This window comes from Xiphophorus hellerii, chromosome 1 (assembly GCF_003331165.1).
Source record: "Xiphophorus hellerii strain 12219 chromosome 1, Xiphophorus_hellerii-4.1, whole genome shotgun sequence".
Taxonomy (NCBI): Eukaryota; Metazoa; Chordata; class Actinopteri; order Cyprinodontiformes; family Poeciliidae; genus Xiphophorus; species Xiphophorus hellerii.
This window is the reverse complement of record NC_045672.1, coordinates 7,107,926-7,121,571: the sequence shown is the minus strand read 5'-3', so window position 1 is coordinate 7,121,571 and position 13,646 is coordinate 7,107,926. Positions and strand designations below refer to the sequence as shown.

The following is a 13,646-nucleotide window of genomic DNA, read 5'->3' as shown; positions in this document are numbered from 1 at the left end:
CCTTCCTCCAGCAGTCTTGAACACCAAATCAGGGGTTCCTCTGAAGTTTGTCTGGCCTGGAGGAGAGAACCTTGGCAGAAGAGGTTGGCATGCCAACAACGTTTCTTAAGCTCCTTTCCCGTTTCTCTCTTATTAATCGTCGATTCAAAAGGTTAGAGAGCGTAATTCTCCCAATGACTTGGACTTATCTCTGCTGCCCAGCTTATCCTTTAATTGTTTAGGTTTTGAATGAAAGCTCCATGTTTTATTATTTTCTAGTCATAACCTATCTTATAACCCCCAGCTGGTTGTGGCAGATGGTCGCAAACACTGAGCCTGGTTCGAGCGTTTTCCCCTTTAAAGGAAGGTTTTCCTTTCTGCTGCGGCTACATGCATGCTCAGTACAGATTGCTGCAAATCTGTGATTCAAAGGGATCAAGCAGGATTTTCTTAGCCTGAAGACTTTTTACTGATTTAATTCATAAACTGAATTACACTGATGTTTTGATGACTAGGATCAATTTTGAATGTAATTGACTCCATGTATGATATGATTTACTTTTATCATAGGGAACCTTGAGATGACATTTGTTATCAGTTGAAGGCATGGAAATATACCGAATCAAAATCTGCCACAAGCATGAATAACTTTGAGGTTTAAACGTAAATTTCAAATAACTGTCACTGTATCAATTAAGTCGGTTAAAAAAAAGTAAGTCCATGGATCTGTAAGGCATCTTTATTTAAGCTGGTACCATGTATACAATACTCTGCTGATGAATCTAGAAAACATTTCCATTTAACTACATTCAAATTCCATTTGTTCAACATTTTATGCTCAAATATGATCAAGAAAGAACACATAACGTCTGAAAATCAAACATCAATTCATGTATCAAACAATTTGACACTAAAGAAGAGCCTCTGCAAACAGATCATGAAGCCACCGTATGCGGCCCAGAGTCCCATTTCACAAAACAATCAAACCAGTGGATGGACCATCAGAGCTCCGCTGTAGATTCAGTTTGAGACGAACGAGACAAAATCCATCTCTCCATTCATTCATGATGTGCATTAGCGTTACTGGTTTTTCGACGGTACAAAACCAGCCGGTCTCCATGTTAGCCAACCTCAGTCTCTACAGCATCTACCTGAAGAGCTGCTCCTGTCCTGCTCAGACTGCTTTACACCACCGGCTGTTGGCATCGGTGGAGCAGAGCCTCCTCTCAGCCCTCTCTGACTTTGGCGGCCAGTGCAGAGTTCTCCTGTCGGATCGCTTTGTAGTCGTCCATGATCCTCTCCAGGTTGGTCACGGTTTTGTTACAGTTTTCCGTCTCAATCTGCAGACAACGGTCAGACAACAATACATCAGTCACAGAGAAAAGAATTTCTATTCACCCGATAACATGGCAAAAGCTGCCGCTTAAGGTTTTGTATGCTTGAATTTGGATATACAGCAAAAATAATGTCAGTCTCAAAAAACACAAAAAGTTTGGCAGATTTGTTGACGTTTAAAAAAAAAAAAAAAGTAGCTCGAGGGGTTTGAAAAGGCATGAGATATAACAATAAAGTCGCTAAATTAGTGACTTAAGGATGTATCGATCTAGTTTTTTCACTTCCAATAACCAATACATCTGATTTTTAGTGAGTAGTAATCCCGATCCATTACAGAAAAACTAAAGCTAAATCAACTTAAAACGTTTATTTCTTTTAAACAAAGAATTAAGTGCACTGAATTACACATTTATTTGAAAACTCTGCACCAGTACAGCACACTTACAAACACCAAGAGCTTCACAAAAACTTTGTTCAGTGAGCGCAGTCAGTGCAATTACGAGTAGAACAGTGTAAAATAAATAATAAAGAAACTAAAAAAAACAATAGTTTGACCATCTTGGTCAAACATGTACAAATAAACTCCAACAAACCTTTTTTCAAACGGTTGAGAAAGTGAAATTAGTCGTTCTAAATATTATCTGGATTGGTGCCCTATCTAGAACTGTTTTCAATATGGGGGCCGATACAGATAGTGAAATTGAATTGGTGCATCTGTAGTGCAGATGTGGCCTGGTGGGTGGGTCTGTCAGTTAGCCGTCTCTCACAACAGAGCGCGGACAGCAGAGGCTGGCTTGTAAAAATATACTAAATTGGTGGATAAGATTGGCTCCACACGGCAGCGGCACCAGAAATGACTAGGGGTCCGTTGGTGTACACATTTTACTCAGACTTTTCCAGACTTTGTTTAAGGACGTTACTATATTTCAAGACATTTAATGAACTTTAGCAGAAGATCATTTGAGTAAGGGAGAAAGAAAGCGACGTTGTGGGCAGGCAGATGCAGTTGACTGCTTCAGCACAAAAAAAGGAACATGAGGTAAGTCTGCTGAGGCCTACTTGTTCCTCCAGATCTCGAATCTCTCTCAGAATTGTTCCCGTGTCCTCAATGGTTTGGATCAGCTGGTTACAGTTCTGTAGTGAATGACAGAGACATAACAGGAGACCGTTTCCTGACATGAACCAGCACAGACGACAGAAAGACCAGGGTCTCGGACACAGTGACGCACCTCATGTAAGGCAGCCAGGTACTTGTAGGATTTGCGGACAGACTCATCTTTCTTGGCATCCTAAACAGAACAACAGCAAAGGGATTTATTCTAAATGAAACAAGAAAGAGATACATTATTGATTCCTGGAAGCAGCTCCATGAAAAAAAAAAAAAAAGATAGTGTGATAGAAGATTTTTGCAAAGTGTCTATGAGAAGTGAGAGACGAGCCTGCTACCTTAAAGACCAGCTCGTCAGTCACAGCAAACGTCCGGTCCAGTTTCCCAGTGAGGCTGTTGATCTCCTTCTGCAGCTCCTTGGTGTCTGACAGGATCTGAGGAGATCCCACGATAAGTTGGTGAGAGAAATAGCAATGGTGGCACAACAGAGTCCAAATTATTTCTCCTCAACGTAATGTGACCAACTCCATGAATCCTAGAAATCTGTGAATTAGCTTGTGCTCTTCACCAACTTCTTCAAATCTCACCTTAGTAATTTCCTCCTTCTGTTTTTTGATATTGCCAACAATCTCTAAAATCCTCTGAGTGTACGCTGATCGAGACACGTCCTGGGGAAGGCTTTCCAACTCAGTCACCTTCAGAGGTAGAGAAGAGGGACAAGGCTGACTCAAGCACAAGCAATTTGAAACCAATCTGGTCAAACATAAAAAAAAACCACAAGAATAAATAAACTTCTAAGGGGTTGTTTCAGCATCAGTCGGGCCAACAGTGCCACACGTCGCATTTGACTTAAACTCCACATCTACAATATGTCCACTGCCTACAGCTGGTCTAAGCCACTTCACACCACTAAAGGTCTAAAAGATTGTTTGATTTATTGTCATCACAAAATCAAATAAAAAATTTTGCTTGTGCAAAAGAATAAAAAAAAAAGCACATGCAATTACTGAAGGTGTTGCGTGTGAAAATGCTTTATTTCAAGAATACTATTTCTGACTAGTATTCTGCTTTACTCTAGTTCTATTTCTTCTTCTTTTTTCTAGTCAGTGGGTTTTTTCTCACTGACTAGATAAGTGAGAAGAAACCCAAAATCCAGAATTAGTCATGAGCCATACTGCACTGTGGTGCAGCTGCAACTAGGGATGCGTGATATATTGGAACCAATATCGGTATCGGCAGACATTAGTCAGCTTTTAACATATCAGTCTGATTTTAAAGAGCTGGTCTGATACTGATCACTGGTGTTTATTTCCATCTTGTTGCTCTTTGTTTCTGGAGGAGGTTGCTTATGTGATATTTATTTGGTCTAGTAACGGTGATGGTGATGCAGCACGTAACTGTAAACAATATAAAATGGTTATTGGCCCAAATTTGAATATCGCTAGATATCCCTAGCTGCAACTCTTCTCTAGTCTCACAAACAGGAATGCATTCATCACACAGTCATAACAAGAAAGCCACTGATGAGGCAGAATTAGCAGACATACCAACTGCTTGTACGACTCTTCTTTCTTCTTCGCCTCCGCTGTGGCCGCACGGATTTTGTCGTGCAGAGACTTGATCTCTGAAAGCTTTGTGGAAGACTCAAGCTGCGGAAAGCAGAGGCAACATCAGCGCCACCAGAACTGGCTGAGCAGAGGTTATATCTACTCCACCACTCACATCCTTGGTGCTGCAGATTTCTTTTAGTCTGCGATGTTCTTCAATGAGCGGAGCGCGATGTTTTTCCCACTGAGATGCCAGATTTACCACCCGGTTGGCACTGGCCTCCACCTGGGACTGCAGGGCCGAGCAGAAACAGGGGAGTGAAAAAGAGCTTCTCTGAGGCTGGCTAAGAGTTTCCACAAGATCCTTTCTTACCTGAAGCTTCTGCAGGTTGTTGTCTGCGTCTGGCAACAGATCAATAGTTTTCTTCTTTACCTGCGTCTTCTCCTCATTTTTAGTATTTTCCATCTCCCTCTGCTTCAGTTCATCAAATACCTACCAGCAAAGAAGCTTTTTTAAGTCAATATGTTTCTAATATTTTTAAAGATATGACGTTTACACCAGTTGTCCCGGATAACAAAGGGATCAAAGCAAACTAATCCGCACATGACATAAAGTGGTATAAAAACTGAAGACAGAGGAATGTATTCCATTCTTTGGATAAAAAAAAAGACACATGCTGTATGAAGTAACAATTCACAGGTATTTTTCATGTGTTCATTTTAACTCATTTTTATTGTTAAAGGTGTTTTAACACTTTAAGTTCTCAAAAGGCTGGGAATCGAACCCAGGACAGCCACGCCGAGGTCAGTAGAATCTACACCAAACAACGCTCTGATCTTAACACAAACTATCTGAATATTAAAAGTTCTAGTCCTTTCTATGGACGTCAGATTTTCAGTTCTTTCAAAGGATTTTCAACTGGGAACATGTCAGGTGACCGACTGGGCTAATCTAGCAGTTTCACTTTATTTCTATGAAACCAAAATAAAGTAAAGTTGACTTTTTTGGGCCTTATATCGTGTTCTGATGGCATTCCCTCATCAAAAACATACTTGGAGTGTTGCCATGATTCTATCATATTTGAGGAATTTATTAAGGTTTTTACTTTTTAAATAGTGGTAGATTTCAGCTGTTTTTTGGTTTTCTAAGCCTTTTTGCACATTATTTTCATGTGTTCAATACTTAGCCCCTCTTTTATTTCCCTTCATTATCATTACAACTAACTTAAATTCTTCTGCTAGATTACTTGGGCTGTAACATATTGAAGTTGCAGTGGTTAACCGGTTGGGCAATAAATTTGCCCTGATTTCCTTCACTTTGGGAGATCAGCTGATCCTCACATGAGAAACCAATCATATTACCAATCTTATCTACTTTACTGCAAGTCTGAAAATCAGCCTCTGTCCCCTTGTGACTGAGGTTTGAGTGACAGACCAAGTCTAGTCTGAATATGTGATTACCAATAGTCACCCCACCGTTGCCAACTTAGTGACTTTCTTGCTATATTTAACAACTTTTTTTCTGAGAAAAAAGAAATCTCTACTGGCCAAAACTGGCATCAGATTTTTAAAGATTGCTGATCGGCCAGAAAACTGACTGGGTGCACCCAGAGGTGTTAGGCCTAAAGCTCTAATTCTATTTCTTCTTCTTTCTTTTTTCCCTTCGCAAATATTTATTGATACTCACACAGCACCAAGTTTCAGAATAAAATACAATTATTTCCTATAAATTAGGCTAATTCCATCTCTACTGACCGCTAGAGGGAATGCGTAAAGCACTGAATGATTATTCTTGCGCCTGCACAGGTCGAGTATCTTATACCAACATGGTCACATGACCCACAGTGACACTGGTGAGGAAGAAGGACATCTAAATGCTGCGTGAAATACCTGAGCATTAGTGACACTCATGTGCTTCATGTCTGCCACCATCAGGTCGACGTCACTGCAGAGCTGCTGAAGCTGCTGCTGCAGGGCAGCCAGCTCCTCCTGCTGGCGGAGCTGAGCATCACCCTCCGACTGCCGCCCGGTGTGGACTGGGCTCGGTACAGCCGCAGCCTCCTGCGGGAGCAACGCACAGTTAGCGCTGAACCCGTTCTGCAGAGCTCCGTCTACTCGTCCGGAGGCGCTCACCTGTGTGAAGGTAAACTTCTGAGTGTGTGTGAAATGGCTGCCCTTGGTAAGGATGAGGTCAGAAGGGGTGGAGCCTCTGAAGGTGTGCAAGAGGTCAGACAGCTCGGAGGTGGAGCGGGGAACGCCGAAGACACTTTCGGGAGACGGCGCGGCGGCAGAGCGCAGCTGCTCTTCAATGCGTTTACGCAGACGGGTCAGCTTCCTGGAGCGGTACTCCTGTTCAACACGCAGGAAAACACCGAAATTACACATCATACGCACACACACACAAACACGCGTATTATTCTCACTGTGACTTTCAAACATTTTTCATCTGCAGAATTTAAAGCCTGAAATTTCTTATCGTTTCCCTCAAAGCTTTGAAAGAAGACGTGAGTTTGGGAATGACCTTTCTGAAGCCAAAATGAATCAATCGCTCAATACCTCCCTTCATTGAAGGGTGAGATATTTGAATGTTTTCACCAACGTGGTGTGATCCTTTTGGCTTCATCAACAAGAACAGATGCTGTGACTGGATGTAGTGAAATCCAAAATGTCTCTAGATGACGTGAGATGTTCAATATGAGGGAAGAAAGCCAAGAACAGATTTAAGAATGAGGATATGTCAATGGTAGACTGTGTCAGGAGTATTTAAAGTTTTTGACAAGGAATTTATATAAATGACATTTCCGTAATCAAGCAAAAACAGACAAGCTCAAGACACTGCTGTTTTTCTAGCCTCAATAGAAAGACAAGATGTAACTGGAGATAAAAAGTTTCAGCTCCATTTTTTCCCCACCAGCTTGTTTAAGCAAGTTTATTGTATAGCACATTTCAGGAACAAGGCAATTCAAAGTGATTTACATGATGAGAACAGAAGAGAATAAAAAACAAAGTATTACTGCTCCTTCCTACCCACTTCTCGCCCTACTCTGCTTCGACTTGTCCTGCTTTTTTTTTCTCTCTTTTTTTTTTGCAGCCTCTGTTTGCGTATCCGCAGAATCTACAAACATCTACAGAACAGGAACATCTAGTTATAGATTCAATCAACTAAAAACTATTAGTTATATCAAAAATATCACAGAGAAACCCCTGGTGTACCTACTCCTTTGTATTATCTGATGACTTATAGAAATTGTGGAGTACTCATTATTTAGATTGAGTTAGATTGTTATATTAGATTGTTTAGATTATCACGCAGAGCAAGTTCCACTAGTTTTTCCAGAGAAATTGCTTCTAGCTTATAACTTATGGAGTTTAGCTCAACATTTAGCACCATCTACTTCATAGAGTCAAACATGGAGAACCAACATTTAGTTTTATGGCGACATTTTCCTCTCTTTTTGCTCTCTCCTTTGGTTTGTTGTTTTGTTTGTATTTCCTTCTAATTCACGTAAAGCACTTTGAATTGCCTTGTTGCTGAAAATGTTCTATATAAATATAATTACCTTACATTGCAGTATAATAAAGGAAAGTAATAAAAAATTGGAATACAGGTCAAATCAGCGATGACCAATCTACTTAATGCTTGAATGGAGATGTTGTAATGTAGAACAGTGTATAGTAACTAATCTTATTTATCATAAGAGTAGTTACGGTAACTAATCTTAGCTCTTGCTAAACCCTGAGCTAGTGGGAGCATGTAGACATTAAATAGGAGGCCTTCTTGGGGAAACCCACATGTGACTAAATCAATCTTCAAATGATGAAAAGTGTCAAATAAATGGAAAATTTCACTGGATGCTCACACATGACACAGCTGATTGTGTCCTTTCACATGCTGGACACTGAGATGGAAACCGTGCAACGACGGGACGGAAAAAGAGGAAAAAGTGTTCATCCCCTCTGATAACACTGCAACGCTTTTCTGACGTGGAGCGGCCCTGACCTGTGGCGTGAGGCGGGACAGCAGGCCCTGACTCTTCCACTCGGTATCCCACTCCTGAGCACTGCTCAAGTCCGCCGTGTGTTGCTCCAAGATGGACGACACCATAGAGGTCTGACTGGGAAGCTGAGCGGTGACAGGAAGGAGGAAGTCTCTCTGGTAGTCCTTCACCTCTGTAAGTGCAGCGCACATGCACACTCATTTCATTCAACTAGGAAATATACTAACATTTTTATTAACCTAATGCTTTATCCTACATAAGATGTCAAATTTGACAGCAAGATTTATCCTGAATAAAACAGATGCTCGATAGTCTAACTTCCTCACTCAGCAATTTTGTTTGCAACCATTATGGTAAGGTGCAGACTTCAGTGTTGGCCATTTAGATCTTTTTTTTTGACATCCAAGCTTTTTTTAAATCAAGAAGTGTAATAAACTTACACAGTTACATAAGACTGTTTTTGCCTTTCCTTGCCAATTAAATGCAGTCTACCACTAAGCTCTACATATGATCAATAATAGAGAAAACGAGTCAAGGACAGAAGTTCTAGACTAAAAATTAAAGGATGAATGGTAAGGCAGAGGATTCCCATTACATCTAATGTAAAACTAACACAAAAGAGCACCATGTTGACATTCGGACATGGTAGTGGTCATGTGATGGAGCTCTGCTCTACTCCAGAATATCCTGAAGGAGAATGTTTTGCTATCAGCTTGTGATTCTGCGTTCAAGGACACTTAGGTTATGCAACAGAATAATGATCAAAAGTGCACAGCTAACTGCACCGCTACTTGGCTCCAAAAACACAAAAAACAAAAGCAAAATGAAGGTTTTTAGAGTGGCCTAGACAAAGTCCAGACTAAAATCCCACAGAACTTCAGTAGCATCACCTTAAACAGAACAGATCGGCAAAGAAAAGTTAAATACTTGATGCCGAGAGTGACACAAACAGTGATCAGGCTTATGGACAATCAATTTTTCACAAATCACATCAAAAGTAGTTTTTGGATTTAGACGAGTGACTTGGTCTGATTTTTTTAGTGATCTGAAACATTTAAGAGACATAAAAGCCAAATCAAATGGAATGTGAAAAGGGATAAATGATTTTTAAAGTACTTTACATGATCTAGTTGCAACTGAAGAAGAAACCATGATGAGTTTGAGGTGAGGTGGTAAAACCTGCATCATTCAGTACAACTCAAACCCATATGGATTACGTTGCAGCCCAAGGCTCCACCGTGTAGAGGGTTGTTTTTGTGCTTCATACTGAGCACATAGTAAGAGAACTGAAAGGATTGTTTAGCATTTTGCTAACTGAACATAAACTCTGTTCTGAATCAGCCATGTGTCTGCAGCAGAGGACCTACCTTTGAGATACTTCTGGCCGTTAGTGCAGTGTGGGGAGCTGAGTGGACGGACATGGAAGCTGTGTGATGCTGCTTTATTCTAAAACACAAGGAAACGGGTTTCAGCAAAGATGGGAATGTTTTCATCCAGCTCTCAAAATCGGTGTACTTTCAGGCAGTTAGTTTCTTCGTTTGAAGTGAAAAATGAAAAAACAAAAATAGACAAATTTTGTTTGTTTTTCGTTTATTAAACCAAAATGAGAAATCGGATGACGGATCAATCCGCCTCGTTTTCCGATTTCTCATTTTGGTTTAATAGACAAAAAAAACAATATGCCTGAAAATACACTGACATCTGAAGCTTCCAGTTGGCTTTTTGCACTGTATCAGATAAGCCTTTTAAATTTTAAACACTCAGGGCGTGCTGTGGTGGCGCAGGGGGTTAGCACGCCCCACATTTGGAGGCCTTAGTCCTCGACGCGGACGTCGCGGGTTCGACTCCCGGTCCCGGCGACCTTTGCCGCATGTCCTTCCCCCTGTCCTCGCCCTCTTTCCTGTCTGCCTACTGTACAAAAAATATGAGCCACTAGCGGCGCAAAAAACTCTTCGGAGAAAAAAATGGAAATAAAATTTTTTTAAACGCTTTAAAAAATTGTTTGAACAAAGTTACAATGCTCAATAAATTTAAATACAAAATTCAAAAACTTTGTTTCATTCGGACTATGTACAAAGACAACATTTAAAATGGACTAAGGCCCCCTTATGTAAGTTGTGCTAAACCTCTGCGCCACCACAGCACCACATGATTCCAGCTTTTTGAGTCCTTTAGTTGAAAATGGAGAACAATTTCAACCTGGGTGAGGATAATTTGGTTTATTTTATTGGGTTTTTAGCTTTTTTTTAAAAAATTTTTTTAAGCATTTTATTGTACAATTAAAAAAAAAAAAAGAACAAAACTACTGTATTTATTCCTGTGGTGCTCCCGCTGGGAATAAAATTATTTATTCAAACCCTAACCACCCTCTGCCTCCCTGGGTTCTGACTCACTGGCTCCCCTGTGTTGTCATCAAACTTCTGGGCGTGACATTAAGACAGCTTGGAGTTTACATATTTACAAAAATGTATGCTATGAATACATGTTGAAAGGACAGCGCTCACAAAATCCAAGGAAGTAAAAGGTTAAGTAAGAATAAAGTCACCAGACTGAAGACCAAGCACAACTAGGGATGCACAATATATCGGCAGTAATATCGGTATAGGCCGATATTAGTCACTTTTTTAACACAGCGGTATTGGTTATTAATCAAGACCACTTGAAAAATGAGGACGTCAAACTGTTTAAAAGGAAGTGTGAAGAAATGGCCTGTGCTTGGTAAATTAGTCAAGCTGTGTGCAGCAGATGCATCATCAGTTACTGCCCTCACATGTTGACATACCTGAGTTTCACAGTGTAACGGCAACCTGCAGTTTAGAGGCACCCAGGAAACAGCCAGCTGGCCGCTGATTGCAGCAGCGATGGCTCTATGGAGGACAGCCGATTTACCTGCAGGAAGAGAGAATAACCGTGGTGATGGAGTTATGAATACATGCCTTTATAAAGTCAGGTAAACAAAGAGGAGACTTTAAGCTAGTAGTACTTGTCTATTTTTTTACTCCCTGTCAAAAAGCTATGACTTTCAATTCTTTCTCATTCATTTTATAATCGGAAATAATCGGATATTAAGAAGGACTGGTATAAAATGCGTATATTAGAATATGTTTTCTAACACCATTGTGTGATGCTTAAATTTAATGTTTTCTATTCGGGGTGACATTCTTTTGCCATTCTGGTTCAAAACTGTGGGGCCAAATTGGCCTCATAATTGTTAATAAAGACAGAAAACAAGGTCCAAAATTACAGTTCAGATTCAAGGGATTTGTTGTGCCGTGTGTTTACACATGCAGTGCAGCATGTTATTTTTCAAAACCAATCACACAAACGGTTCGATGAGGATGTTCTCAGAGGACGAAAATATGACACTGACAAATTTGAGCAGTATTTTGAGACAGAATGTGGCTGATTCATCTGAAGCCCCGCCCCCATGCCAGACAAGGCCAGAAGTTTGAAACTGGGAAAAAAAATGGAATCTAAAAAATAGCCGTGGACTCTGTTGAAGTTTTAAATTGGCCTCGACTTATGCAATGCGCCAGTTCGACGCTATGAAGCTTACGAGAAATTGTCCGCACATTACCGTTTCCATGGGAGCACGGGCAAAATATTGCACACAGCCTGTGAATCCTTATGTACAGGTGATGTACAGAACATTAATATTCAAAGAAACCATTCTCAGTTTGTCGTTATGAAGCGTGGTCTGTATTTTAAGGGAACATCTGGATTGGATTCATTTTGGAATAAAATATGTCAAAAGTGAAGTGCGATGACACACTGTAACTAAGTGATAGTCGATACTTGTCATATTTTTTTCTCAAATAAAAAGGAACAAAAATATTCACACATTTCACAGCTTCCTTTTGCTTTAACACGCCAGGAGAACAGCAAAGCTACACGGCCTGTACTTTTGTAATATTAGACTTCTTGAGGATGACAGCTTTTCCTTTTTTTTTTTAATCGTTAGCCATCCAGCTGTACCTGTGGGCTGGTCCGAGGCCTCAGAGCTCTCCCTGGGCATTTTCTCCACCAGGTACATGAGCAGCGAGCGAATCTCTGGCTCATTACTGTATAGAAAAGTCTGGTAGCCAATCTCTCCTTTATAGCCGACGTCCTGGAAACACACGGGTAAAAGCGTCAGCACAGTATACTGTACAATAAGAAGAAAATGTGCAAGATGTGAGAATGTTAGTGAATTTTGTAACATGACTTGTATTGTGTAGTTTTAAAGTGCTAAATGTAAGATGGATAATGCTAATTTGAGGTTCGAAGTTTCTAGTAGCTTCAGAACATAGACTGTATAACACAGAAGCAAAGGAAAGTCTTTTATTATTTCTGCATCAATGTGAAAATGTGTGTTTGACATCCACATAACAGGTTAATATTTCAGCTAATATTTCCATTAAATAATTGTATTGTCTGATCCCACATGAGCACTTTTTTGGCAATGTGCACGAGGACCGGCCAAGAAAAAGAGACACCGAGTTCAAAAAACAGGTTTCATATATGGACTCCAGATGCATTAGCAGACCTACAGACACTGTGACCTGAACATGCCCATATCAGGAAGACAGGCGTGTGTAAACCTTGAGGAGAGACTGTGCTGGCCAGAACCCTACAAACGGGGTGCTGACCGAGGGGATTTCACTATGATTGGGCCAAGTTTTCCTCGCAATTTGGTTCATGCTGACGTATTCTGCAGTATTGTAATGCAACTTTACTGTTCAAACAAAGCCTGCAGAGTCTTTTTCCTGCAACATCACCACACCAGCATCAAGAGGAGACTGACCAGAAGACACCATACAATCAACATCAAAATACCATATTAGCAACTACTTTAGAACCTGCTGTACAGCTGGAAGGAGTTCTTTTCAAAGAAAGAAAGAGGCAACTCAAGCCTTTTCCAGGACATATCGCTGTGGAATATTGATCTGTTAGCATGTAATGACACTCATCTGTCACAATGTGTGATTTATCCACGTGTCCCTCTAGAAACAACTTGCTGGGGAACCATAATCAGAAGATATGATGTGTGGGCGGATCAGGGCAGTCTTACCTGGCAAGCCTGGGCCAGGCTCATGCCCACCCTGAAGCGGGCAGACATGCCCGGAGGCAGGGAGGTGGGCAGCCCTTCCCCCAGGGCCGGATCGATCACCCGGATGCATCTGACCACCGCCTCCACGATCAACTCACTGGTGAACTGGTTCAGCCTGTCGACGTCCTCGCCCACCTCCCTGTGGGACACAAACCACACAGAGCCCGTCTGAGAGCTGTCAACAACTCTAGCCTGCAGGAACACGATGCAGACACTTACGTTCCGACTTGTCTTAGAGCGTGAATCAGGATTTTATCAACTTCCTCCATCGCTGAGCTTTCTCAGGAAATATTCTAACCGAGTGGCAGGAATCTAGCGAAACAGCCCGACTGCAGACAGATGCTTTATTAACATGGGTTAGCTTCCATCGACTGCTAGCAACACACCAGCTCCTATTTAGCAACTACGGCATTCCTCGCCTCCATTTTTCCCTACCAGCTTAGCTAAAAGACTGTACGTAAACAAAATACTCTAAATCAGTCCAAAACCCTTCCACAATCACGTCCAACCGGCTCTAGCAGAGCTCAGAGCTGGGAGTTTTTGCTCAGAGTGGAAGTAATCGTCGACAGAAACAGAAAGGCTTTCTGGGA

General features: G+C 41.1%; 1 protein-coding gene across 2 annotated transcripts; it reads right to left on the bottom strand.

Moving 5' to 3' along the window:
* Positions 1-702: 702 nt before the first annotated feature.
* ccdc22 (CCC complex scaffolding subunit CCDC22) lies at positions 703-13,641 on the bottom strand. 2 transcript variants are annotated; one of them, XM_032569902.1, is made up of 16 exons: positions 13,276-13,640; positions 13,018-13,195; positions 11,943-12,075; positions 10,750-10,856; positions 9,335-9,413; positions 7,970-8,139; positions 6,103-6,318; positions 5,860-6,030; positions 4,343-4,462; positions 4,145-4,261; positions 3,970-4,071; positions 3,010-3,117; positions 2,761-2,856; positions 2,544-2,603; positions 2,374-2,448; positions 703-1,319 (listed from the first exon to the last, which is right to left on the bottom strand). In XM_032569902.1, the coding sequence occupies exons 1-16, from the start codon at positions 13,323-13,325 to the stop codon at positions 1,206-1,208; spliced, it is 1,896 nt and encodes a 631-aa protein (XP_032425793.1). In that variant the 5' UTR covers positions 13,326-13,640; the 3' UTR covers positions 703-1,205. The 2 variants fall into 2 exon arrangements, with proteins under 2 accessions (XP_032425793.1, XP_032425786.1); XM_032569895.1 differs by having other exon boundaries at positions 5,860-6,318; positions 13,276-13,641.
* Between the last annotated feature and the right edge of the window lie 5 nt (positions 13,642-13,646).